The sequence below is a fragment of the Daldinia loculata genome, assembly GCF_022478755.1.
Source record: "Daldinia loculata strain CBS 113971 unplaced genomic scaffold F4817scaffold_14, whole genome shotgun sequence".
Lineage (NCBI taxonomy): Eukaryota > Fungi > Ascomycota > Sordariomycetes > Xylariales > Hypoxylaceae > Daldinia > Daldinia loculata.
The window spans coordinates 293,609-319,595 of record NW_026054868.1 but is presented as its reverse complement, the minus strand read 5'-3'; the positions used below and the strand labels follow the sequence as shown (position 1 = coordinate 319,595).

Genomic DNA, 25,987 nt, shown 5'->3' with positions numbered 1-25,987 from the left:
TCGTCCACGAGCTGCCTAAGCTGAACGCTCTCACCCATCGAAAGAATATACCTATACTTTATAGAAGCAGAAGGCCAGATAGAAGCTGGCAACCTCCATCTCCTCAGGCGAAACCAGAAGTGGTCCCCTTCCCCTCTCACGGACCCCCATACGCTCGCTTAGGGGGCCCAGTATATGGTCATCTTTCTCGGCCTCCCAGATCTCATCAAACTTCTGATGGTATTGTAGCTCGAGGTTATAGTCTTCTGCTATAGCACGGAATGCTGGCCAAGGTACGACGTACTCTGGGACCTCCTCTACCGCTTCGTCAAGGAAGAAGCTGTACTTCCATCCGAACGGAGGCCGGAAGATACCGTCCTCGGGAGTTTTGCCGGGAAACCTGACCCGGTAGAGATCATTGCCCCACTCCGCCGTCTCCTCAACCTCGCCCTCCTCGCCCTCCTCCTCCTTATCCTTATCCTCATTGTCTTCCTTGTTTGAATTGTCCTTATTTTCGGTCGTCTCGCCCTTCTTCTTTTTCGCGAACCACTCGTTGAACTTTACGACTCTATCGCCGATCACATCCGAGTTAGGTATACAACCTATGAAGCGCCCACCTTTCTTCAGAGCCCCAGATACGTTCTGGAGCATCATCCGAGCCTTCTCTTCGCTCTCAAATGCATAATGCATGCAGAACATCATGCTGACTATATCAAACCCGCTCCTTCCCATGGGCGAAAGATCAAATCCGACTTGCCGAATGATATCTATATCACCAATAGACTCGCCATAACAGTCTTTGACGTAGAAGCGAGCTTCGAACGGCGGAGGCTGATGGCGCCCACCTCTATGACCGCCTCTACCACCCCGTCCGCCGCCACGATGGGTCATATTACGGTATCGTTCTTTCGCCTGATCAATGGAAACATTGGCGGGGTCTAACCCTACGTATAGCTCAACTCTCTGTGGGGCCTGCTGCCATTTACCTAGATCGCCACCTTTACCGCATCCGATATCGAGGACGAGCAGCTCGTGATCCCTAGCGCCAGCCATATCGCGCCCTCGCTCGTGAGCGCCAGGCGTGTGGTCTTCGTCGGGCGAGAATTTTTGTATCAATGTGCTCTTGACCCAATTGTTAAACGACCTAAGCCCCTTGATTCTGCTGTCCGTCTTTCTCCAGTCGCGACCCCTCTCTGGTACGGCGTTGTAATGCTGTCGGACAACATCGTTGATGCCTCTCTGTTCTAGCACGGCCTGCGTAGCTGCGACTTCGGCGGCCTCGCGCTCACGCTGCTCGTGGCGCTGGCGGATAGTCGACGATTCTGCTTGAGAGAAGCGAGCACCGCGACCGGGGCGCTTCAGCTTCCGGGGCGTATCGGATGGTGATCTAGAACGCTGTCGCTTCTTGGCCGGTTCGAGCTTCTTGGCATCGAATGGTTGAGGTAGTTCGTCAAGGGGAGGTCCGCCTGCATCGTTTTCTCGGCGCTTGCTATTGCTGCTGCTGCTGGGAGATCGAGAATCCTTGCGCCTTTTAGCGGGCTCAAGATGCTTCGCGTCGAAAGGCTGAGGCAGCTCTTCGGAAGCGTAGTCTCCTGCCATTGTGGAAGACGAGAGAATTTATGACCTTTCTTCCCGTTCAGATATGTAATTGCGCAGGTGAAGTGAAGTTGAATTAGATTTTGCTAATATGGGCTGGGATTTATAATTTGATTTGATCTGGTTAATTTTTTAGACGGTGAAAGAAAAGTTGAGTAAAGGAAAGGACGGGATACCTATGTTAGGTAAAGAAGTACCTAACCTGACATTAGAATGTAGGTATTTAGGATCTCTAGCTCCTAAGGTGATGCAGAAGCTGGAAAGGTATGCGAGTCTTGGCATTGAGCTAGTGAAGAACCGGGGTAACCCGTACCTTACGTTTTTTTTGTACCCAGAACTGCTAACCGCTGGATCCACCATTTGGCACATACCTACTTTGTGGCATACTTTTATACCAAAACCACTACCTTTTCAACCTCGAATAATATTACGTATATTGATGTTATAAACTTGTAATTAGATTCTTTTAATACCTTATAAAGCTTTATTACTGATCTTGTATTTTTTATTAAATAGAAAAATTTATTCGTGGCATAATTAAAATAATTACCTTTTAATATAAAAGTACAAGGCTTTTATATATAAATTCGGTACAAAAATAAGTATTTTTTATAATATGGGAAATTGGAATATTATAATAATAACGTTTAAAACTTAAAATTTAAAATATGTAATAAAGTTGTTTAAATCTTTTATACATTTAATATACATTTGGTTATTATTGTTATTTTTGTTATTAAAATATTTAAAGTCGAAAATAATTTTATATTAAATTTTATTATATTTATATAGGTAAAACTTTTAACTTATATAATATGCCATTTAATTTAATTATAGCCATTAAACTTTATATATAGCTTAAAACTAATTATATTAACCTTTTAAATATAATAACTTTAAATATATAACGTTTTAAAGTAAATAATTATAATATCTTTTTATATTTAATTTATATGTAAAGGTAATATATTTTTTATATTATATATTAAAGTACCAATCTTATTATAACTACCATTTTAATTCCGATATTATATATATAATTATAAACCCAAATTAATTATTTATTGACTTATATTAGTCTCGACTTTATAGCTTCAATATACATGATATTATTTAAGGTTGAAAAGGTAGTGTTTTGGTGGGAAATGTGCCACAAAGTAAGTATGTGCCAAAAGGTGGATCTAGCGGTTAGATAAGTACCAAGGTACCTTGAGGCTCTAGAAGGTCCACAGGTGCTTAGTGATTGGTTCATGAGCAAGTTCAGTTGTGAAAGTTACGTCCGCTGATGGCCGCCTGCAGCTGCTTGCAACCGTTGGCAAAACAGCAGCTCTTCTGTCCGTTATCAACTTTAAAACTTACCTATGTACCTAAACTTATGAGAAGCTTCATCAACTAACAACGGTGACGACATTCAATTATTTAACGATTCTGCATACTACGATAATTCTCTCCCTTCTATAATCCCACATATTAAAGCTCACGCCAATTCTCCCCCTCCTTCATCATGGGTTCCGACCCTCAATATGCGAAATGGCCTGCTCTACCTCTAGCCCAGCAAGTCTTCACCATCACGAATCCCTACGCCACTCGACCCGCCCAACAGGCTGCAGTTAAGAGCTTACAAGATGGCATCAACGAGAATAAGATGGCCCCTCTGTATAAGTACCTGGCACACCCCACTGAGGGCATCCTAAATGCCACCGGTGAGACCTCATCAGCATCAGCACCTCAGAAGCCTACCGGCCGGAAACCAAGCGCCGCGGGTATGGTCGCCAGCAAGACTGCCGGTGCGACCTTACCTTGGGATGAGGAGGTATACAATAGGTTGAAGGCGGAGAACGATAAAGAGCTAGAGGGGTTCCAGAAGGAGGAGGACGAAGCTGTTGAACAGGCTGGCGAGACGGAAATCATGGCTGCGAAGGGAAAGCGTGCCGATTTCTTTGCCAAGATTGGAGACAAGGTATTTCTACGTCCTAGCTACTCTATAACCTAACTGTTACTAATAATATCACAACAGGACAAGGCAATAGCAGCCTACGAGGATGTCTTCGAGAATACGGGCATCCTGGGCACCAAGATCGACCTGGTATTGGCAATAATCCGCATGGGGCTGTTCTACGGCGACAAGGCTCTGGTGAAGAAGCACGTTGCGCGCGCGAAGACGCTCGTCGAAAGCGGCGGCGACTGGGACCGTCGTAACCGCCTCAAGGCCTACGAGGGCCTACACCTACTTACCGTCCGCTCCTACAACCTCGCCGCGCCCCTCCTCCTCGACTCCCTGTCGACATTCACCAGCTACGAACTATGTACATACTCTAACCTAGTCGTGTACTCTGTTCTCGCCGGCTCCGTTTCCCTCAAGCGAGTCGACTTCAAGAGCAAGGTCGTCGACGCCCCCGAGATCAAGGCCATCCTGGGCGCCGACAGCGACGATAAGCTTCTCGCTCTGTCCGGCGCCATCTCCGCAGGCCCTGGCGCTAAGGACGCCGAGATGCGGGACGCTGTTCAGGACACCGTCTCCCCTACGGCACCTACCAAGATTACTACAGCCGTCAACCTGACGACGCTCGGCTCCGACCAGCCCGAGGCCGAGCTGGCTGTTGACTTCTCGCCCCTCGCCCAGCTCGTCAGTAGCTTGTACAATGGCAACTACAAGTTATTCTTCCAGGCCCTCGCCCTCGTGGAGGAGCAGTTCCTCACCCAGGATCGCTACCTCCACGAGCACAAGGGCTGGTTCATCCGCGAGATGCGTCTCCGCGCCTACCAGCAGCTACTACAGAGCTACCGCGTCGTCGGGCTCGAAAGCATGGCCAACGACTTCGGCATCACGGTCGACTTCCTGGACCGGTATGTTTTATTTATCTACTCATTCTTCCCACCTCCACCTCCTTTGCCTCCTCTTGAATTATCTAGTACTAACCTATTCTCCCAGCGACCTCGCCAAATTCATCGCCGGCGGCCGTATCCCATGCACCATCGACCGCGTGACGGGCAAGGGCGTCATCGAGACAAACCGTCCGGACGACAAGAATAAGCAGTACCAGGACGTCGTCAAGCAGGGCGACCAGCTGATCACCAAGCTGCAGAAGTACGGCCAGGCCGTGCGGCTCCGCGGTAGCGAGAGGGCGTAAAAGAGGTAACAGCAGTAGTATGAAAGTACCTAATAAAGATGAATAGAAGGGCGTCCAAGACGGTTCAGCTGTTGCCGGTGACGAGATTATGCGTGCCTGTGCAATAGACAGATAATGTAACAATACGAATCAAACATAGACGGGCCGAAACCAACCTCGTTTTGAGCTCACGGTGAAGGACTTTGCGCGTTCAGAATGAACTTTATGAGTTAGGGTGATTCTATGAGGTTCGTGATGCGTAGTGGAGAGTATGTATGTAGGTATCAAAGTCTTAACGCCCTATCCTATCCTCCCACGGAACCATACACACATGAAGTCTCCTAAAGTGGCCGATATGGCCAGTTTTGTAGGTATCTAGGTTTTTTTGTTTTTCCACAATTCTCGCTCCTCTCAATCTAACCCAACAATCCACTGCCGACTCCAACATACTAGCCCCGCACAATGCCCACCGTCGTTATTCATTCTCTCCTCTCGCTGTCTATCTGTACTTGTCCATGAATTCCTTGTGGAACTTCTTAATAGATCCAACCCATTCAGAGCCAGGAGCTAAGAAGGTAGTGCGGAAATGCAGGGTGCCCTCGGCCTGGCCGAAACCGCTTCCGGGCACGACGCACACGCCTGTAGACTCTAGCAGGCGCATGCAGTAGAATTCGTCGGGCGTACGACCCTCCTCCTTAGCAGCCTCGGCGGCCTTAGGAGGCACGTGGATGGTAGGGAAGATGTACATACTACCTTGGGGTTCGCCACACTCAACGCCTTCCATCTCCTTGAAGGCTTCGTATAGAGTGTATGCGCGTGTCTTCAGGTTGTTATATATGGTATTGTATTCCTGGTCATATAGCTCATACGAAGGCTCACCAGGCTTGGGCGGGTTGACCATAAGTTCGACGAGACACTGGCCGATGACGGGGGCACATAGCGTAATGGACACGAACTTGTAGATCTGCTCCTCGACCTCAGGATTGAAACCAATCAGGTCGAAGTAACCACCACGGTGGCCGCACTCGCCGACCATACCTTTGGAGATGGAGTGTAGGGATGCGAGTTCAACCTCGTCGTATTTTCCGGGGTGCTCCTTTTGTAGAGTGAGTAGGACCTGGCGGAAGCTGTGGAATTTTCCGATGAAGACATTGGTCTGGTAGACTTCGTCGGCCATAACCACGAGCTTCTCCTCAGCAGCAAACTCCAGGACGGACCGGACATCCTCTTCAGACAGCGAAGCACCCGTCGGGTTGCCCGGGTTGATGATGACAATAGCGCGGACGTCGATGCCATCGGCCTTGGCCTTGTTGTAGGACTCCTTGATAGCCGCGAGCGACGTACCCCAATGAGCGGATTCGTCGAGGTAATAAGGGACGCATGTAGAGTTGAGAACGGAGAGCGAAGCGGTGTAGAGCGGGTACTGAGGGATAGGAACAAGAACTCCGGTGGTGGGAGCGGCACATATTATGTGTAGGAGGGTGTTGACACCGGAAGATGCACCAGCCGAAAGGTAGATATGTGCCGGGTCGGCGCGGAAACCATCCCGTCCTAGATTTACAGGTTTAGCACGAAAATAGTATAACTTTTAAATTAGCTTTAACTTACTTTCAAGGAATTTGGCAACGCTCTCCTTGATGGCTGGAACACCAGCACTGGCGCTGTATGCTCCAACGCTACCGACGTGATCTAAAAGCCATCTCGCCCGTTCCAGCACGTCTGTCTTATAACCCAGGGAGTTGATTAGAACATCCTCATGCTCTAGCAGCTTAGGGTTCTCGAGAAGACTCAGAACCTGGCGGAAGTAGGTAATGGGTTTCTGATCGAGCTGCTGGGGGTTGCCGATGTTTGCGCTTATAACTTGGGAGAATGGTAGGCTCTTGTCACCCTTTTTAAGTCTGGCACGGTATTCCTCTGACTTGACGGCGAGCTCTCCGCGGACGGCATACTTGGCCTCGACGATGTGCGGGTTTATGTTTCCAAGGTTGAGTCTAGCCATTGGTGCTTGATGGTGAAAATGGCGTTTAGGGGAGTGTAGCAGCAGCTTTGGAGATGGCGGGGTAGTGACAGACCCTGAAAATGACAGTAGTAGCGGACGCGGGGTATCAGCTGCTACTGCCGCTCCTGATAAAAAAATGTTTGGTTAGTTAATACCTATAAGGGAAAGAACCCAATTTTCAAAGTTTCAAGCACTATTTTTGTCTTTTTTCTTTTTTTAAACTTTCGAATAAGGAGAAGGAAGTATCGGCTAAAGAGATTGTGGTATGTTTTATGGAATGATGAGGGAATTACAACCGGAACTAAAGACGAATAATAATTCAATATAATAATAATAATAATAAGCCACAGCTTGGAAACTTCTTGTCAAACTGCACTGTTTCACCCACGCGATCCAGGAAAAGACCCTGCGGACGTAAAGTCCCCATATCTTTTTTTGCCGCCTGACTGCGTGCGTTGACGATTTGCCCCTGGCCTTAAAAGTGTGGGACTAAAGCGCGATGCTAAACTGTCGTGCAGTAAGGCGTCGACGGTAATTGGGAGAAAGTTGCATCCACTAGGAAGGCCGATAACCGGAATAGTTAAGGAAACGCGCAATAGTCATGGTAATATGGACGACTTTCCAATAGGTATCCCTATTTGGTTTCCAAGGAAGGGATGGAAAAAATAACTCGAAGGAAATATCGAAATGTAGGTAGGTACTTACCAGTTGTTATATGTAAGTCATTATGTCGATATCGAAGAGTTTGCGCTCTATGGCTGTAAGCCCTCTGGGAGATGATGGCGTCGAAATTTTTAACCCGAGCTGTACGAGACGCTCCCGATCTAACTGTTGCCATCTGAGGCGAGGAAACAGTTCCGAGTCGAAAGGGGAGGAGATGGTAGAGAGAATTAGTTAGAAAAGGAAAGAATTCGCCCGAAATTGATATGAGAGTGTATTTTTTTTTCTCTTTCGCGATAGCTGTAATCCAACCCTGTCTGTCCGTCTATCATAGGCTAATCTTAGAGGGCGAGAACGAGACCGAGATCTAAGAAAGTCTTTCACCGCTAACGGCCGATTGCGCCCCGGTATATCGGAGTTAAGTTTACGGAGATAAAGTACAGCTTAATGGTCCTAGGCCTCAAGGTCCTTTTCTCTTGGCAAACACTTATATGAAAAGAGGTAGTTGCCATGTAAGAGTAATAAAGTATCACCGGTATTCAACAGAAATAAGTATACTCTTTTGATTATATAGGTAGGTAGTTAACAACTTCTTCAATTTACCCAAGAGCAATATGCCAAAACCCACACTTAGATAATAATGAATTCTTCATGACTCCCGGAGATAAAGGTAAACCTCCGCTCCAAATTCCGTCGATACTTAATCCTATTAAATATCGCCCATAATTTATTTGTCGTAACTCCTATAGGATCTGGAGACATTGGCATCATAAATTCTTTCCAATCTCCAATCAGGCGTTCTATAGCTTCCTCAACAATATCGACGGACCCTTTACAGGCTTCGCATCTCAAAATGTCTTGCTCAACATTTGAATATATTTTATCAAACACCTCTTTAACGTCATTCGTACTCAAGAGTGTGTGGGTTGTTTTATTCTGAGCATCATCTTCAAAGGAACAGAAAGAGGATGATTCCCCGAATAGTGTTCTGCAGGTTTTTCCCCCGCAAGACACAAGGGCTCCTGTTGAGAGCTTCCAACGCCTAATTTTCTCGGTAAGATCGCTCGTTAACAGCTTTTTGCTTGAATCCCGAGAGTCTTCGAATGTCTCACAGATGAATTCCTTTGCGGCAGACCTGACTACTTCAAGGTCCTGCGACCATTGACGCCACAGGAATTTAAGACCTCTACATTGATCGAGAAAACTGGTAAGGCGATCTTCGCTCGGCCCCGGTCCAAATAACCAGGAAACCCCAAGGGCTTTGTTAGAGGAGTCATGTTCTGTTTCCTGTGAACCATTAGATCAAGAACGCCTATTCCGGTCTCGAGTAATCTTTGCCTACCGGAGAAAATCGTAACAGCCAGGGACTTAACTTGATATCCAAATGGGGGTTTTTCTCGATGAAGTTGTGAACCGTCATGATTTCGGGGTCGTCAGGAATAGAGAAATACTCAGGTCGAAGTATTATCTTCTTCTCACCGCCGTCGGCAAATATATAAGGCAGTCCAACCTTACATAGCCCAATGAAGGTGTAGCAATTAGTACGATTGCGAACATCGGTCTTCCGAAGATGTAGGGCGTACGGCTTAGAATCCTCAATACACGGTAACATGATGATGTCCATAGTCGAGTCGAATAATCTTTGGAATTTGACGCTAATCTCGAATGCCGACCTGTATTTGTAGGTATACTCTAATTCCGGGGTTTTCATGGCAATACCTCTTAGTATTCTATATCCATGGATAATCAGGGATCCAGTCCGACTGAGGACAACCTCGGGAATAGGTTGTGATCGTTGGTCAGATGGGTCTGGTTGAATATAGACCGGGCTGAACTCGGGACTGAGATTGAATTCGTCGTTCTGGGCTGCGCAACGAAAGTCAGGAACCCACGAAGGGAGGTCCAGGGGTCGGTTATCATGTATCGCTTGGGATCCTCCGCTTCTTGCTCGCTCCAAGAGGCTCATCAAGTGACCTTTAGACATCAAGAAAGCGGCGATGCCAGTATAGACCTGCTCTACTGCAAGATTGTAATTCGCAACCAGTCCCTCCACGCTCGCGTCTTTCATCATACCAAAGAAGGCGAATATCTTATCTTCTGGTCTCGAAGCCTGGCTAGGCATGCCATCGAATATCAGATTCCCAAATTCTTCCCAGGATCTCAACTTGCGTTTTCCGCAGTGCCGTACCCAAAGAGGCAGTACTTCTTCAGCATGAACTTCTTTGAATATGCGCCCGAATTTCTCTCGGGAATGTTGAAGCCCGAGCGATTGAGCGCCGTGCCCAAGATAAAAGGTAGCATCCCTAGCCAGAGCTAATTCCTGTATGATCCAGACGCGGGAGAAATAAGGAAGAGAAAATAGCGATTTTATATCGTTAATGTATAGGCCGCTCTCCCTATACTCTTTAGACGATCGTTCATCGGAGTTGAGCGCAAACATCGCAGCACTTGTGTGATTCGAGTCTTTTCCTAAAAAGACTAAAACCTTCTGCGCCCGAGAGTATATCTCAGGCATCAGCCCGACCTGCTCGCGTCTTTCGTCGGCATCCTCTTGGTTAATACATACGGAGTCTACCCATAGGAACCTTGCTTTTTTTCTATCTCGGAACCGTCGAAGCGCCGCCTCGCAATTTTCAGTGATAGGGAGTCTATACCAATTATTATCGAGATACAGAGGTCGCTGCCTTCTGCTGTCGCCTGCCTCGTTCGCCCATGTATACGAAATAGCCTCATATTCCAGCGTAGTTCCGGTAATTTCGATAGATGCAATGAGTAATCTTCCATGTAGCGGGTCCCCGGGCTCACCCGGAGACAATCGAAGGATTCTAAGATGTGGGTTTCGTGTTGTGGTCTCTAGGGACCGGTACTGATAGTACCGGTATGTTATAGGGTTTGCATTTTGAATCGGGGGATGAACTATTGGATCCCCCTCATCGTTAGGATGTGAAATAGCGTTTGTTTGGTCGTTTGTTTGGTTTAGGCTGTATACGCTTTCCTCGAGGACACGAATAACTCGTTCGGCAAGGTCGTTGTCATTATTATATTGGACGCTGCTTGGCCAAGATAAGTTCAGTGATGACCTCTCAAGCACGCGGTGTCTCACTTCCTCTCGCGTGCTAGGGTCTTGAAGCTCTTCATCTTCTGGAACCGGCGTCCAGCATTGGGTACAACGCCATGCAACTTCCGGTAACTTTTTAAAGTCGGGATGCTCACATGCGCATAGGCTTGTCATCGTGCTAATTCTAATTGCCTATCAGCAACGAGCAATGTGAAGTTTTAAAAAATGACTTGTTCAATAGTTCGAGTACAGCAAAGTTTTAGGAAAGAGGTTAAGGTCAGATAGGTCTTTTAGTATTAAAAAGAGTCACGTCGAGATGAAGTGGCTGTACAGAAATTATCTTTGCTAATGATGTGTAACGAAAGGTAGGCTACGGATTTCGCATTCGGGGCTGTGTCTGGTGAAGCCACGTAGCGGCCTATCGCTTTTCTTGCATAGCCTAGTAAACGAGCAAGCTATTGGAGCATTCAGCGTTAAGATGTGTTACAATCACTAAGTCCCCATTAGCCACAGGCATTAGGTAAATATGTTGAAGGCAGATTAATTTAACTTAGACTAGGAAGTCGATTTTATTCGTTTAATTCTTAGGCATTCTCAGTGGCGTTGCAGCCACCGATAGGCGATGAAGCTATTCAGGAGATTTTATGAGGCTTAGCTAACTCAGCCCCTACATAGTAAAATACAACCGGGAACTTTCTGGTTCTCATTCGTAATCGGCATGGCACTTATATTTATGATACCTATTATTATTTGAATCTTAAGGGTCAAAGGAAACTACATATAAAAATAATGAAATAATAACACATGTATCGTAAATACTTCTGTCCAATTACCTACTCAAACAGTTACTACTCCTGGTAAGCTGCTGCAAGACGTATAATTGACGAAAAGAGAGATAACCCTATGCAGGGGAAAATGTAATAGTATATCCAGTCTAAGAAAATGTTAGTGATCATCGACACGACTTTCGGATTTATTGTCATTGAAATGTATACTGTTTGTTATATTCTATACCTATCATACCACATGATCGCCGGCCTCTTTTGTATTATGGTTAAGACATTATCCTCAAGGAGTTCCCATTTATAAGCTTGGGCTTAGGCTTCTAGTCATAACAAGCCCACAAATTTTTGAAAAAGGGGTAAAATTAACCTCGTAGCGAAAGGAAGCCGAATTCGACATAGTTAACTCACAAACCCAACAATTAACTGCAATTATATATAAAACCACTACAGTAGCTTGAAATCGTTACTCAAATTTCACACTAAAAGGCTAAAGTATAAGATTAAACTTGACATATAGACCTGGTTTCCCGGACTACGGACTGGTTATAAGAAATATGTTATAGTGATGTAAAATATGAGAGTTTCTCATAACTCAATAGATAACAGGAAAGCTCTTATTATTACGCAATTGCCCGTTCCCTGACATTTATGACGAGGCAATAAAATCCCTTCAGGGGCCATTTATTCAACGAATATTTGACCAGGTTAAAGTGAAGCTCGGAGACATTACGTTTCCTTCAGTCATCATAGACACATTGCTATCACTATGAGTATCGATGTGAGTTGTATTGATGAGATTCTATGCCTATTAGATCGTTTCGTAAACTTACTACATATATCCTTAGATGTCCTCGTAATGTTATTCAAAACTCACTTTACTAAGACTTTAAAAAATAAAAACAAAATAAAATAAAACTCACTTTTCTCAGCCCATACTCATATTTTCTCAGTTATCCTCTGTGTAGTATTGCCAATTACGCGTCTCGATGAAAAGTTGTTTCCATGCGCATAACACCTCATATGAATGAGATAGAACAGTCAGGCAATTCATTAATCTATGATGAAAATGAAGAGAATCCTAAGAGGCTCATGAAGAAGCTTACATTATATTCGACCAAGTTTATAAAACCATTTAATACAGCAAAATGATTTGAACATTCTACTACCTAAGGTATATAGCTGTGCTAATATGAGATAATTTCAGGAGTAGCATCTCGCTAGCCCATCGCGTATTACGTCGGCATCCCCTCCTACATAGCGAGTAAACATAACCAAGTGCCAATGGATCTATTTCAATTACGCAATACTGTTAAGTAGCGAATTATATCACGCAAATTGGAAGGTGGCGATCCTCAATGGCCTCATGCACGCCGGCGGGGATCATGTGGATATTGTCGCCAATCTCTTTAGTGCCGGCTAAGTTCAAGACTTGGCTGTGTGTGATAGTGATACAGCGTTCCTTGCCATCTCGCTACCCGCGTACCTAGTCGCTTTAGGTAGGTATTGCCGTATATGCTGTCGATATACTAGGCCTACGATATACAATGGGCATAGTTCGCCGTGAGGATCCCCTTTAGTAGCCGAAACCCACCACCCCACTGGCGAAAAAAGCATTGGGGGGAGGGGGGGTAGGGCTTCTGTTGAGACGTGGGGGGGTTGGCTAGAGAGAGAAAGCCCGGTATAGGCTACCTGGTTCCTTGCTTGCTTCGTCACGATGTAGCCCGTTAGACTTCAAGATTGGTTCTCTTCCGTGAGTCGACGAGATTCAATCTGTGCGTAATCATGAATCCCGCGCGCCTGGTTCTTCGTCGATTTGCTCAGCCGCTGGTTCGGCCTGTTCGATGTAACGGTATCCGATCGTTTACGACGGCGTCTTCTCGCCCGTCTGCTGCCGCTGCCGCGGTCCAGCCGCAACACTTTGATCAGCCGCCTTTCCCTATTCCCGGTCCGGTCCATGTTAGGGAAGAAGTTCCTATCCAAAGTACTAAGAACACCCTCCGTGATGCCGTCTCCGCGACTCAACCGAGGAACGACTGGACGAGGGATGAGATAGCGGTAATCTACAACCATCCATTGATGGATTTAGTGCACCAAGCGGTAAGACAATCATACAAGAAACCAATGCTTTTAGCTATCGGTTCCATATGAACCCAAGTACACAATAGCTATGGTAGTGGATTTGACTGATAACACCAGCCGTAATAGAGTCTCGTCCACCGACGCTTTCATGACCCGGGCGAAGTGCAACTATGCACACTCATGAATATCAAGGTAAGCTAACACCAAATAAATAAAAAGAAAATACTCGCTAACAGACATACATCAAGACCGGCGGATGCACAGAAGACTGTTCCTACTGCGCCCAAGCTACGCGATACCAGAAAGGCACAGGGCTTCAAGCGAAAAAGGTCGAGACAGTCGAGTCGGTACTAGCAGCTGCACGGGCAGCTAAAGAAAACGGCAGCACGCGGTTCTGCATGGGCGCCGCATGGCGGGACATGCGCGGGCGCAAGAACAGCCTGCGGAACATCGCCGAGATGATCAAGGGCGTGCGAGCGCTCGGCATGGAAGCGTGCGTTACGCTGGGCATGATCGACTCGGCGCAAGCGAAGGAGCTCAAAGACGCCGGACTGACGGCGTACAACCACAATGTCGACACGAGCCGCGAGTTCTACCCGTCTGTTATCTCGACGCGCACCTACGACGAGCGATTGCAGACTCTTAGCTACGTGCGTGATGCCGGCATCAACGTCTGCTCTGGAGGAATTCTCGGCCTTGGCGAGACGTCGACCGATCGTGTCGGCTTGCTGCATACCGTGTCGACGCTTCCCAAGCACCCGGAGAGTTTCCCGGTAAACGCCCTGGTGCCTATTAAAGGCACGCCTCTTGGAGATCGCGAGCCGATCGATTTTACAAGTAGTGAGTACACCTAGATACCTTTGCCCCTTTTTGTCTGCATCTTAGGAGTATAATGCGGGATTTCGAGTCTATCCCGAAGTATAGACTGGTGAGATAGGATCTTGGATCAAATATACTTGCAGAATCTATATTTAATCGCCTTACTAACTCTACATATTCCAGTGCTTCGAACCATTGCTACCGCCCGCATCATCATGCCCGCCACCATCGTCCGAATAGCTGCTGGCAGGAAGACCATGTCAGAGGAGAAGCAGGCGCTATGCTTCATGGCTGGCGCGAACGCCATCTTCACCGGCGAGAAGATGCTGACGACAGAATGCAATGGCTGGGACGAGGACAAGGTTATGTTTGACCGATGGGGTTTAGAGCCGATGAAGAGCTTTGACAAGTCTACGCCACCCACAATTGGTGACTCATAGCTTGTAGCTAGAAGGTAGGTAGCTAAGTTAAAAATGCTCTAGTTCGAGTTATAAACATCATAGCCGCGGTTTATCTCCCTTGGTGAATACGTCTGTAATTTCTGTAACCTCCTCGGTCATCTGAGCTTTTACCCACAGCTCAATCACACCGCATAGTTCATCAACTTGCTCTTTTGTGTTAGAATAATGCAAGCAGACTCTTACTCGCTCGCTTCCTATGGGTACGGTTGGGCTTACGATAGGACGCACCATAAAACCGAATCGTTGACAATGTGTCGCGAGGCTACGGGGGGAGGCGGTTAGAATTGGGATAATGGGTGACTTTAGAGTTGTTTGCTCAACATAAAGCGTGTGTCGATTTGGCTTTAAACGAGTGTAGAGAGTGTGAAGTTGATGGCGCGTGTAGTAAATGAGAGTTTCCAAGTGTCGTCGCAATGGTTCGGACTGTCCGCTTATGAGAAAATCATAAACGACATCTATGCTAGCCAGTGACGTAAAGGTCATCGATGTCGTATATATAAGACTTCTGGCGTAGTTTATCAAGTAAGATCTAGTAATAGGGGAGCATAGAACGACGCCTAGAGCGGGATGTGTTAATACTCATACTCTCGGTGGTGACAGTATCTTAGCAAGCGCCAAGTTCATTAATAAAATACCGAAATATTTGCGGACGGGCACAGAATACATACCTCCGGCACAACCCATCGCTTTCCCAAAACCAAGTACCCTCGCCCATATTCGATTCTCTAAGCCGAGCTGGCATACTAGCCCACGGCCATCTTTGCCGAACACACCTACCGAGTGCGCTTCGTCGACTATGATGTATCCGTTTCCAGATGGTAAGTATCGATCAACCGTCTCAACAATTTCTTTCAAGAGTATAGTATCACCGTCCATGCTGTAAAGCCCCTCCACGCAAATGAAAACGTTGGCTTGACAGTTAGTGACGCGCTCATCTTTCATTAATTCCCTCAGAACATGATCGAGCCCATAGTTCTTACTGCCACTAGCCGCTCGGCTTTCCTTGGTGTCGGAAACTCGTCCCCGCTGGGCCTCTGATATGGAACTATGCGCGAATGGGATCCTTCTAGTGGCCCGGCTCATACGCATTCCGTCATGAACGCTCGCATGAATTAGCTCGTCGTAGAGAATTACATCCCCGGGCTGCGGGACAGAACCAAGTAATCCAGTGTTGGCATCATATGCGGAAGTGAACAGAAGTGCGGCTTCCGCACCATGAAAAGAGGCAATTTTAGCTTCAAGCGACTCTGCAAATGGCGAATTGCCGTCAAGGAGACGAGAGCCCCCTGAGCCGAGGAGCGACCTACGCGAATCGCGCGATCCGCTGCTGTCATCCGGGGCTGCGACTTCGGCCTGTAAGCGAGAGAGTAATAATTTCTGAATTTCCGGGTTTGTCGATAAAGACAAATAGCCATTGGATGAAAAATCGACAAAGTTGGCCGGAGTATTGCTCAGCTTTCTGAGCCTGTCGTGAGTTTTTCGACGTGCTAAGACCTCCCCAAGGGTATCATCGAGTCGCCTCCGTGTACCTGTCATTGCTGTCCTGTGATTTGAGCGCCCAAAGGATGAGGGCCGACTACAATTATATTCATCTGTATAATGTTGATCATATGTCGATCATTACACTACTTATCTAGGTACACCCTAGTACGAGATGAACACTTCCGGACCGATGTTACGGCTGCAGGGTAGTGGGGTATATATTGTTGCTTTACCGGATTAATTGAGAATATTACTTAGCACGTAATTTAGCATCTGGATTTACCTGCCTTTAACAACACCAAGAAGCAACTCATAATCCTTACGAGGGTGGCGTAGTGTAAATGGCACCCGCCCACCCTCTGCTTTGGAGCTCTCTTCGAGTCTTTCAAGTCTATGGAGCCAACACTGATGTTGGCAAAACCATCATAGCCACGCTTCTCTGCAGGGCTGCCAATAGTATATGGAGAAAAGAGCAGACATCGTACCTTAAGCCCGTTTCAACAGGCCCGGAAGATGAAGCCGATGATCGGTGTACGTGAGCTCTTGGCTACTCTGTCTTGTGAAACCGATAATACTAACCTATAGGAGTTATAGGAGTTATAGGAGAGTGAATGTAGAAAACATTGGGTTACATGTGTTGATGTGAATATAGCCATATCGAAAGATACGCCCCTGGGGTCCTTCGGAAAACATTGCTGCAATATGATCTGGCGATGAGCCCGCATGCTGCGGCAAAGGGCAAGGTACGAAACGCTTTGCCTTTGACCTTGATGATGTTGGCGACTTAACAATTGGCTATAAAGTTAGTACCTTCGGATAAAGAGCTCCTTTCTAGGATATATCAATTCGCATCTCGGAGTGCGGCTCAACAACCCGGGTGGCTTTTCATAGAAACTGCCGGCGGCGTTCACTCTCCTGGGCCGACAGGCACTACGCAAGCGGACCTATATGCAGCAGTTCGATGCCCCGTCATACTTATCGCCGACTCCAAGCTCGGAGGAATCTCTTTAACCATCTCCGCTTTTGAGTCCTTAAAATTGCGCGGATATGATGTTGAGAGTATCCTCGTGTTCCAGGATAGCGAATATGATAATGAGAAGTACTTAAGAGACTACTTCACAGCCTCTCATGGTATACCAGTTGCATCGTTCCCCAAACCCCCTCCAAGGGCGCAGGATGAAAATGCCGACGCGAAGGCGATGCTGCAGTATTACAAGGATGAAAGTCAGAGTACAGGCACTCGCAATATCCTCGAGCATCTGAACCGCAAGCACCAGGCTCGAATTGAGAGGCTCGAGTCAATGCCTGGAGACGCATATAAACGAATATGGTACCCCTTTACGCAACATACATTTCTCTCGCCCGACAAGATTGTCGCTATCGACAGTGCCCGAGGGGACTTCTTCCAGACTGTGGTACCAAAAGCAGAAAGGGCAATCAATCAGCATGCACCTGTTTTGCAGCCTTCGTTTGATGGTTCTGCGTCGTGGTGGACTCAAGGACTCGGACACGGCAACCCCTCACTCACGATGGCCGCAGCATACGCAGCAGGTCGCTACGGCCATGTCATGTTTGCTGGGGCCATTCACGAGCCCGCTCTAGCCCTAGCAGACACTCTCTTATATGGGATGAGGAATCCTCGCCTTACTCGCGTGTTTTATTCGGACAATGGCAGCACAGGTGTAGAGGTTGCGGTAAAGATGGGTCTACGAGCAGCTAGACTCCGGTACGGATGGGATGCGAGTACAGATATCGGAATCATTGGACTAAAGGGTGGGTATCATGGCGACACCATGGGTGCCATGGATTGTGCCGAGCCGAGTACGTATAACGAAAACATCGAGTGGTATAACGGAAGAGGTATCTGGTTTAACTACCCGAATGTCAAGTGTAGCCATGGCCAATGGATCGTCGAAATACCCGATGAGTTGAAAGCGGATCTTGGCAGCAACAAGACTTTCGATAGTCTATCCGATGTATTTGATATCGACTCTCGAGAATCAAACGACGAACAACAGGCGTATGAGAAGTATATCGAAGGGAAACTATCGTATTACGTTAGCAAGGGCCGAAAGTTTGGTGCTTTACTTATGGAGCCGGTGGTGATCGGAGCTGGGGGTATGGAGTTGGTGTAAGTAAAAAGCGAGCAGTTGATTCTCTTGGAAAAGGCAAAGATTAATTTGTATACAGGGACCCCCTTTTCCAGCGTGCTCTTGTCAACGTCGTCCGTCGCTCAGCAAAACTCTTCGGTTCATGTCCCAAGCCGGATACTTCGGATCCTACGTCTTGGACTGGCCTTCCCGTCATATTCGATGAAGTCTTCACGGGACTGTATCGACTCGGGAGGTTTACTGCATCGTCGTTTCTTAAAACCGAGGCTGATGTCTCTGTTCATGCCAAGCTCTTAACTGGCGGCTTGGTACCACTCAGCACTACATTGGCGTCTGAGAGCATTTTCAAAGCCTTTGAGAGTGACGACAAAGCTGATGCCCTGCTTCACGGACATAGTTACACAGCCCATCCTATCGGCTGTCAAGTTGCGGTAGAGTCGTTGCGACAGATGCAGGCTATGGAGAAGCGAGGCGAATGGGATTGGGCGAAAAGCAGTGACTGGTCGGGCTCTTTACTTGGCGAGTCTGGTGCCATGAAACCCGAGGTGTGGTCCATCTGGCCCTGGGATTTATTGAATTGGATTTCGAATCAAACAGAGCTTATAGCTGGGACCTGGGCTCTCGGTAGTGTGCTTGCTATTCACATGAATGCTTCAGATGGCCTAGGCTATAAGAGTAACGCAGCCCTAAAGCTACAAGGTGCTTTACTAGAGGGTAACCGAGAGACAATGTGGAATATCCATAGTCGGGTTTTGGGCAATGTGTTGTACCTCATGGGAGGTCAAAAGACGAACAAGGATGATATCACGGAGATTGCCGGCTTGATCAGACGTGCACTGACAACAGCGCATTAAGAGCCAATTCTAGGATAGCGAATAGACTTAAGATGATGCCTTGAATCTGATGAAGTTAGATATCTTCATATTAAAGCTACTCGTGTGAAGAGTGAGTAAAGATAGTTTAGGTACCTATGAAGGTAGTCTAGATTTTCTTGGTCTATCAGCATCTGATGTGAAGTTGATAACTTAGGTAGGTAGACTAGGTACCTGTTAAAGAGAAAATAAGGAGCTTGATTGAAGCCTAAAAGTGGTTAGGCACTAGTCCAACTGATAGATCTTAAATTTATGGGATCCTTATAGTGGACTTCGTACCTTCCATCTGGAACATCTAGTAGGGGTTTAAATTAGGAGTATCGTCGAAGTTTAAAAGTTAAGGAACAATACCGTCATTACCTAGGTAGGTAACTGATTGCTCAACTTTAGACGCTTTACGCTTACCTAATTGCGCACGAGCCTCTTCAAAGGTAGGTACCCAACCAAGCTAGCTAACCAAGCTAACCAAGAGATACTCCAAGTAGGTACGTAGTCCCGCGTCGCGCATGAACCGGGACGTTCCCCAAATTCTTTCAACTTCAACCTTTTGCGACGAGCATTCAAAATTCTAACTCTCGCCCGGTGCCACCAGGCAGATTATACGATCCTTATGATTCTATTCTATTAAACCTTAGCAGAGGGCATATGTCCCAGTCCACCCTTTTTTCGCAATTTCTCTGAATTTCCTTTTCATATTCAATCCGCCATAATCACAAAATGGGTATTTGCGCCTCCTGCCTCGGCCACCGGCGCCGCGATTCCTACGATGAAGTATGTGCCTGGGATATTTATATGTATTATCTTGTAAGCATTGGCTAATTGTAAAAGGACGACGTATCCCGACTACTTTTCGACGACCCGAATAATCTCCAGTATGGAAGCTTTGGCGAGCATAATTTAAACGCTCAAGCCGACCCGCTTGAGTCGCAGCGAGAAGTGGAAGCTCTGCAGAGAGTAGTGGCGCGAACGTCTAAGTATGCGCATTCCGGTTTCATATTCGCTCTTTATTCAATATACTAATGATTTCAGTAATCTTGTCGACGTCTTTGAAATCACCTCACAGGAGTCTCAGAGGACTCAACCTGCTTTATTCTCAGGGCAAGACGCCCGTTTAGCCCGGTACCAAAACATATTATCCAAGCTTTCGCGAGAAGGCGAAACTCCCCCCACAGACAGTGCTTCCGGCACCGCAGACTGGTTATTAGGCGATGACGATATTGTCGAGATACAAGGCAGACCCCCTAGTATTAAGGATGAAGTAGGGGGCTTACTTGTGGGTACCTTTGGAGATATAAATGCGACGCGGCTATGAAGAGTGCTAGTTTTGAATGGGTTAATGACGCAAGTCTGCCCATATGGATACCTTTTGACTCCGTCGATTGATAGCGGAATACGAGCCGATCAAAGACCGATTTGGTGATGGACTTTTCTATGACCTAGCCAAGATTTGTGGCGGGTCTTATTCTGGTCCAATATTGGGTTATACAGCGGGGGAGAGCGAGATTCACATACTAAATTAAGTCGACGAATCAATCCTACATATGTAGTGCTGAAATGACCAATCGGGGATTGGCTTTCAGGGGGACCTAAAGAGAAGCAAGTCCATTAAGTGGTAGACACGTGCCTAGTCAATATCATTTTCTTTACTAGCGAGTTGGTTCCTATAAGAGTCCGGCCTGTTCGGTACGCGGTTCTATAGATATTTTTGTATTATATTCTTAAAAGGTATTATTCATCCGGGTTCGGTATTGAAGGGTATAAAGAATCGCGGGCCGAAGAGGCTCACGATGTTGTTTTCTAGAATTATAAACGGGAGTCTGTGCGTCAGATTCTAGCCAGTGAGCGGGGAATCCGGGAAGGGCCGCAACCACCCCCCTTAAATTCCATGTGTCACCCGGTCTCCTCCACTCATTTAGGGTTAACAGGTTGATAATAATAATCCACCTACCAAAGACGATACCACAAGAATAATATACCGCCCAGTTTTTTCAACCCCCGGTTACATTCTGTTCCTACATACTGACGGTCTATATGAATAGTCTAATCTAGTGATATCTCCGTTGTGCCCATTTTCATCACTATGCCAGGGTGAACGTATCTAGTTGTGGCTCTTCTGAATGCTTTCGTCTATTGATGAAATTTTTTTTACCCCTTAATTTTCTTCGTAAAGTCTCCGCCAGACGGTCACCGGCTTGAACTATCCATCGTAGACGCGAGCGGAGAAGAGACGAGGGAGTAGAAACCTTCAAGAGCAGTGGTTTACGTATAAGATCTATTTAAGAATCCAAGATTTGATCCTGGTGGACCACTGCGGAGGTCTCTAGCTCTTTAAAAATCAGATAATCGCATCGAGTATAGCGTACAAAAGACCGGCTTTCCAACGTGTTTATTCAGAGACCAAGACCATGACCTTCCAAAAATGCCCATTTCCAAATTTTGAGATTGACCTCTCCTGCTCTTCTGAGTTCTTCTTATAAAACCCCCTCTTGAGTCTTTGATGAGTGAAACTCTACTGATATCTCGTAGTCGTGTTGACCACCCCCGCCATCGCGTACACCGTTGACCAGACAGAGTGCCTACACCACCGAGTACTGCCTATTATGATGTTGTTGAAGCATGTTTTGGATTGCCTCGTCGACCTCTCCCATATCCCTTTGGGCTTTCTCGATCGTTGCCGTCCGGTTTCCTTCCCTCTGCCACCGGTAGATGTCGTTTTGGAGCTTGGTGAACTTCCGTTGCTTCTTCTCGATGTCCTTGCAGAGTTTGCAGTTATCTTGCTCTTGGTTGGTACAGTATACCAGCTTCAGCCCGCACGTCTCCCCGGTTCGATACTCCTTCGTACATTGTTGACGGAAGTGGCCCCATCGCCAATACCCACACATCCAGCGTGTCTGTTCGAAATAGCACATCGTTCACCGTTCGGGAGAGTTGTTGGTCTGGAATAGGGAAAACCCGGCGTGGCGGTCCGCTGATTAGCTTAGCCGATACGCGTAGCTCTGTCGAAAAGGAACGTGGGCCGTCAAGCAGTTTATTACTCTTGATATCAACCAAGGTATTGTTGCTGGTGTTCACGATAGACTGAGGCTGAGGCTGAGACTGGTATTCCCTTCTTCTTCTTCTTCTTCTTTTTATTTAATTTTTATATCGACTGAAGTTCTTGAAATCTTGGTTCGGGTTACTCCACCATTAGGTGCAAGTGACATCAATTAAGGGGGGACAGAAATACTTATACTTGTCGCTCACGCCTTGAGTTTCCCTCTTGCCCTTCCCACCCGGTACTCGTTCTCGACTTGCGTTGGCCCTTAACCTTTCACTACATATTCGTCGACACTGTGTCCAGAGTTACTACAAGCAACCGCTGAGGATTGGCCGTTTGACAACTCAGCCTGTCTGGTAATTGGGGTTGCATGTCCATTTCGCAGCCAGTCCGTCTAACATGTTTCCTAGAATGCTGGATGGATGCCACGTTGGTCTAGTGCTTCAATTTCCACCGGCTCAACTTCCCCACTCTGGATACAGCCTACGAGTACCCTGACTGATGAGTAGCTTACCAGCTACTTGATTCGAGAAAGATAGATGGTGGCCCCTCTTCCCCTTTCGCTGTTCTCTATTGGGTCGATTCTGACGTCTTTGTGCGGTCCGCCCTTAACCTTGGGACGTGAGCCCATCAGCCTCGAATTTGACACCCTGTTACTACACCCCCGTTGCACGCATAGTTTGATCCTTTCCCGTCTGCAACCAGGATGTGGCCTATCCCCACTGCCTGCCTATGCAAGCCATCTGGCTAGCCGCGGGTAGGTCTCCTACCCCCCCCTAAGGCCTGTGAGGCAACTTGCCTTTTAAGACGAGCATGTACTGTCAATCACTGGAACAGGGGATCATGTTTCGTCCCTTGCCACGTCTCGGGTGATTACCTTAAACAGATGCCCAGTCACTTGCCCTAAAACTCCGAAGACTATATCCTGCATCTAACTATAGCAGACGAAGCTGGTGTTTTCGTTTAGGCTTAGACGGTCCCATATTGCGTGGTTTATCAAACTAGCAGACTTGATTGCTTTTGCCACACTATTCTGTTGCCGCTTCTCGCCTGATTTTGTTTGATTGGGTTTCCATCGACAATGTTTTCGAGCTTGTCCAGCTCATCATCAAGCCACATCGGGAAAGACGATATCTTCCTGATGCACTCTGGCCAGCACTTGCAGCTAACATCCACTACTCGTAGCTTGAGATTTCTCAGCATCCGAAATACCCGTCCCAGAAGTTACGGAAATTTTCTTTTCGTCTTGTCTGAGCCTTTCCCGGAAAATGAACAACACATCGTTTATACAGGGGGGTTGGGTTACTATGACGACTTCGTCGATAGCAGTACACCTTTGGGTCGTGGAAGTAGGCTCCCCTCTCTGCGGCCGCCTATCCAAGGCCAGATAGGTAGGCCCAGGGGAATTGTTTCCCACGATACCACAAAACCTTCCATTCACGTGAAACTACATCAAGACACATATAGACATCTCCTATTCTGGCTATACACGAGTCAGGTAAACTCTCAAGATCTTCTACGGGTTGGTTAGGCCCGCGACGTGGCAATGATTTTCTGGCCATGCCAGGCCCACCTGCACGATTTCGCCCCCGGCCTGTGCAAGATGCGTGCCTACGAAGTCTGGGGATCGAAGAGGGTCCTAGTGTTTCCTAATTTATCATCGTCAAAAGACCCGCTGCGATCATGGCCGCATCTACCTAGTTCTCGGTACCTGCTCACACGACTATACCAGAAGAGTTAATGTACAAACACACTCGATGGGGTCGGTATAACCCCATACGATTTTTCGATGTTGGTGGGTGTAACGTGAGTTCCTTACGATGTAAATCACAAGAGAATGTCATCCAGGTAGGCTCCTTATTAGGCTTGATGTTGTGCTAAAGGGACCAGTACGCTGGTGAAATTTGCTGTGTTACAAACGGCAATGACATATTTGGGTAGATGTCTTTTCGAAATATTACAATAACATACATACTGCAAATTAGATCTCGTTCCTGAATGAAGTTTATCTTGCTTTGTTGTGCCACGGACGATCCAATTGTTAAAATACCTAGTGCCATGCTGAGCTCGTAACATGATCTCACGCGTACGAGGCGTTTGCTCCATCTACGTACATATGGCAAGATATGACCATAGGTAGTTCCATTTTTAGCTCTATAATATAGGACAACGCCATGGCACATTAGCTGATGATTTAGTAGCAACGTTGCGTGTTATTCTGCTAAATGGAGTTGACCCGTGTCCTAGTAAAACGGAGGTTTCTTCCGGCGGCAAGGGATAATAATATGGAAATCCGAATCTCGGTGTAATGTTGAGGTGATGCTTTTTACTATTGCCATCGTTGTTTGCATTCACTTACATGCTACGTGCAAAGCGCGAACCCTGGGTCAACAAGGCCGCCTTAGGCGGCCAAGTAGTGTTGTGAATAAATCCTTTGTCCGGGAAATTATGGGCGCCTGGTCTCGTACCCCACGGCCCGTTCCGTACATAGATTTAGACGCAATCGTTGATCTATCCGTCAGAAAACCATCGCTTCTAGCTATACAGCTGCATCATCAATGTAAATCATCGCTTCTAATAGGGGGAGATCCGACGTTGAGTTTTAATCCTAACTGACCAATCAAGATCTCTGAGACATTTGACGCCATGGAAAGTTCTACGAAGACCATGATAATTCCGGCCACACTATGTGGAAATCATGTGCAAGAAATGATATGCGCATTCCCTTAGTTCAGAGTAAGCAGAAGAGCCTACTTACACCTCTGACCCAATGATACGTCACGTCCTCCGAGACACTTTCCCATCACCGTTACCCACCTTTGTCTCTATAAAGGTGTGCTACCCTTGGGGGGCGTGGGGAGTACAAGACCCCCCCTGGACGTAGTGGTATGCATCTGAACCCACCGTCGAGAGCCTTGGGCTAGAGGGAGAGGAGATCATACATGTGTTCCTGGTTTGTTAACAGCCTCTCGAAGCCCTGCAGTGCCAGCTCATTGGTTGGGGGCCGGAACCAAAGAAGTAAATGTTGCGGGATGTATCTTAGTTCGATCCGGAGGATGTCGATAGAATAGTTCTTGAAGGCTCTGGTATGGCCTACCGAAAGGAGAAGGGGTATGTAATACCTGCCTGAGCCTCTTGCCTGATTCGCCATCCAAGCTTCTCTTTGGTTATGTGGTATTACATTTGCTCGTATATATAGGATCGCTCGGATTTGTCGAACCCTCATGCAAATGTACGCCTCTGTGCTCACCGTCTCCCAGAAGTACCGAACGAGGCTTCATCGACTCATCCTTAATGGCTGTCTAAATTTCCACACCATTCATGGTTGGACGGAATTATGAGTTGTCCTTCAATGCCATCAACTTTCAAGGTCAGACAAGGGTAAGTGATTGGAACGGCTCGGTTGCCGACTCTGCCTGGAAATGGGTTCACAGATACTCCACAGCGGATGTGCTCGCATCGCATAGATAGTATGCAGGGTGATCTAGTTTCCCATCCATTTGCATCGCATGGTTGCAGCTAGTTAGTCGAGAAAGTATGTACATAGTTAGCTAGCTCGCTATACACACGAAGGTATAGGCCGGCTACCTGTGTTGCTTCACCCCGAGACGAGAAGAAAGACTGGGCATGTTGGCCACGCCCTTTAGCCTGCTCTCGGAGCCCAATTGGCCGGTGGTACGAAAAGTGCGAGTTCCTGTTCATTGGGCACTGATGCCAACCGAAAGAGAGAGGCCGAAGGGGGGTCGGAGGGATCGCGACCACGTTGACGGCCAGAAAAGGAGACCGCATTCGGCCCTCCAGGCCGTACCGAGCTCCACCGTTCGTCGGCGGTGCTTACAGGGAACTTGTGTCTTTGGGAGGGTAAGATCCACGTCATTCTGTGTCGAGAGAACATTCTGACTTACAGCACCACGTTCTTCATATGTCAGGTACATAATG

At 47.1% G+C, this 25,987-nt stretch overlaps 9 protein-coding genes across 9 annotated transcripts; 4 read left to right on the top strand and 5 right to left on the bottom strand.

Moving 5' to 3' along the window:
- Positions 1–37: 37 nt before the first annotated feature.
- F4817DRAFT_49838 (guanine-N(7)-methyltransferase) lies at positions 38–1,916 on the bottom strand. The gene has a single exon (XM_049307562.1). It carries the CDS (start codon positions 1,576–1,578, stop codon positions 52–54), a length of 1,527 nt encoding a protein of 508 aa, XP_049160736.1. The 5' UTR covers positions 1,579–1,916; the 3' UTR covers positions 38–51.
- A 1,037-nt stretch (positions 1,917–2,953) lies between these two features.
- F4817DRAFT_49753 (PCI-domain-containing protein) lies at positions 2,954–4,945 on the top strand. Its single transcript, XM_049307561.1, has 3 exons — positions 2,954–3,535; positions 3,593–4,422; positions 4,508–4,945. Exons 1-3 carry the CDS (start codon positions 3,080–3,082, stop codon positions 4,704–4,706), a joined length of 1,485 nt encoding a protein of 494 aa, XP_049160735.1. The 5' UTR covers positions 2,954–3,079; the 3' UTR covers positions 4,707–4,945.
- On the bottom strand, positions 4,897–7,224 carry F4817DRAFT_49718 (PLP-dependent transferase). The gene is made up of 2 exons (XM_049307560.1): positions 6,294–7,224; positions 4,897–6,236 (listed from the first exon to the last, which is right to left on the bottom strand). The coding sequence occupies exons 1-2, from the start codon at positions 6,682–6,684 to the stop codon at positions 5,185–5,187; spliced, it is 1,443 nt and encodes a 480-aa protein (XP_049160734.1). The 5' UTR covers positions 6,685–7,224; the 3' UTR covers positions 4,897–5,184.
- Positions 7,225–7,655: 431 nt separating this feature from the next.
- On the bottom strand, positions 7,656–10,833 carry F4817DRAFT_332538 (heterokaryon incompatibility protein-domain-containing protein). The gene is made up of 2 exons (XM_049302659.1): positions 8,687–10,833; positions 7,656–8,631 (listed from the first exon to the last, which is right to left on the bottom strand). Exons 1-2 carry the CDS (start codon positions 10,574–10,576, stop codon positions 7,975–7,977), a joined length of 2,547 nt encoding a protein of 848 aa, XP_049160733.1. The 5' UTR covers positions 10,577–10,833; the 3' UTR covers positions 7,656–7,974.
- Positions 10,834–12,397: 1,564 nt separating this feature from the next.
- Positions 12,398–14,825, top strand: F4817DRAFT_49555 (biotin synthase). Its single transcript, XM_049307558.1, has 4 exons — positions 12,398–13,284; positions 13,393–13,458; positions 13,515–14,106; positions 14,269–14,825. Exons 1-4 carry the CDS (start codon positions 12,970–12,972, stop codon positions 14,523–14,525), a joined length of 1,230 nt encoding a protein of 409 aa, XP_049160732.1. The 5' UTR covers positions 12,398–12,969; the 3' UTR covers positions 14,526–14,825.
- Positions 14,554–16,269, bottom strand: F4817DRAFT_49542 (PLP-dependent transferase). Its single transcript, XM_049307557.1, has 2 exons — positions 15,215–16,269; positions 14,554–15,103 (listed from the first exon to the last, which is right to left on the bottom strand). Exons 1-2 carry the CDS (start codon positions 16,080–16,082, stop codon positions 14,583–14,585), a joined length of 1,389 nt encoding a protein of 462 aa, XP_049160731.1. The 5' UTR covers positions 16,083–16,269; the 3' UTR covers positions 14,554–14,582.
- Position 16,270: 1 nt separating this feature from the next.
- F4817DRAFT_49652 (PLP-dependent transferase) lies at positions 16,271–19,252 on the top strand. The gene is made up of 4 exons (XM_049307559.1): positions 16,271–16,557; positions 16,681–16,771; positions 16,832–18,159; positions 18,219–19,252. The coding sequence occupies exons 1-4, from the start codon at positions 16,370–16,372 to the stop codon at positions 18,991–18,993; spliced, it is 2,382 nt and encodes a 793-aa protein (XP_049160730.1). The 5' UTR covers positions 16,271–16,369; the 3' UTR covers positions 18,994–19,252.
- Positions 19,253–19,544: 292 nt separating this feature from the next.
- Positions 19,545–21,060, top strand: F4817DRAFT_332506 (late endosomal/lysosomal adaptor and MAPK and MTOR activator-domain-containing protein). Its single transcript, XM_049302658.1, has 3 exons — positions 19,545–19,782; positions 19,840–19,985; positions 20,041–21,060. The coding sequence occupies exons 1-3, from the start codon at positions 19,729–19,731 to the stop codon at positions 20,321–20,323; spliced, it is 483 nt and encodes a 160-aa protein (XP_049160729.1). The 5' UTR covers positions 19,545–19,728; the 3' UTR covers positions 20,324–21,060.
- Positions 21,061–21,409: 349 nt separating this feature from the next.
- Positions 21,410–22,302, bottom strand: F4817DRAFT_49502 (uncharacterized protein). Its single transcript, XM_049307556.1, has 2 exons — positions 22,238–22,302; positions 21,410–22,175 (listed from the first exon to the last, which is right to left on the bottom strand). Exon 2 carries the CDS (start codon positions 21,918–21,920, stop codon positions 21,588–21,590), a length of 333 nt encoding a protein of 110 aa, XP_049160728.1. The 5' UTR covers positions 21,921–22,175; positions 22,238–22,302; the 3' UTR covers positions 21,410–21,587.
- Positions 22,303–25,987: the final 3,685 nt, after the last annotated feature.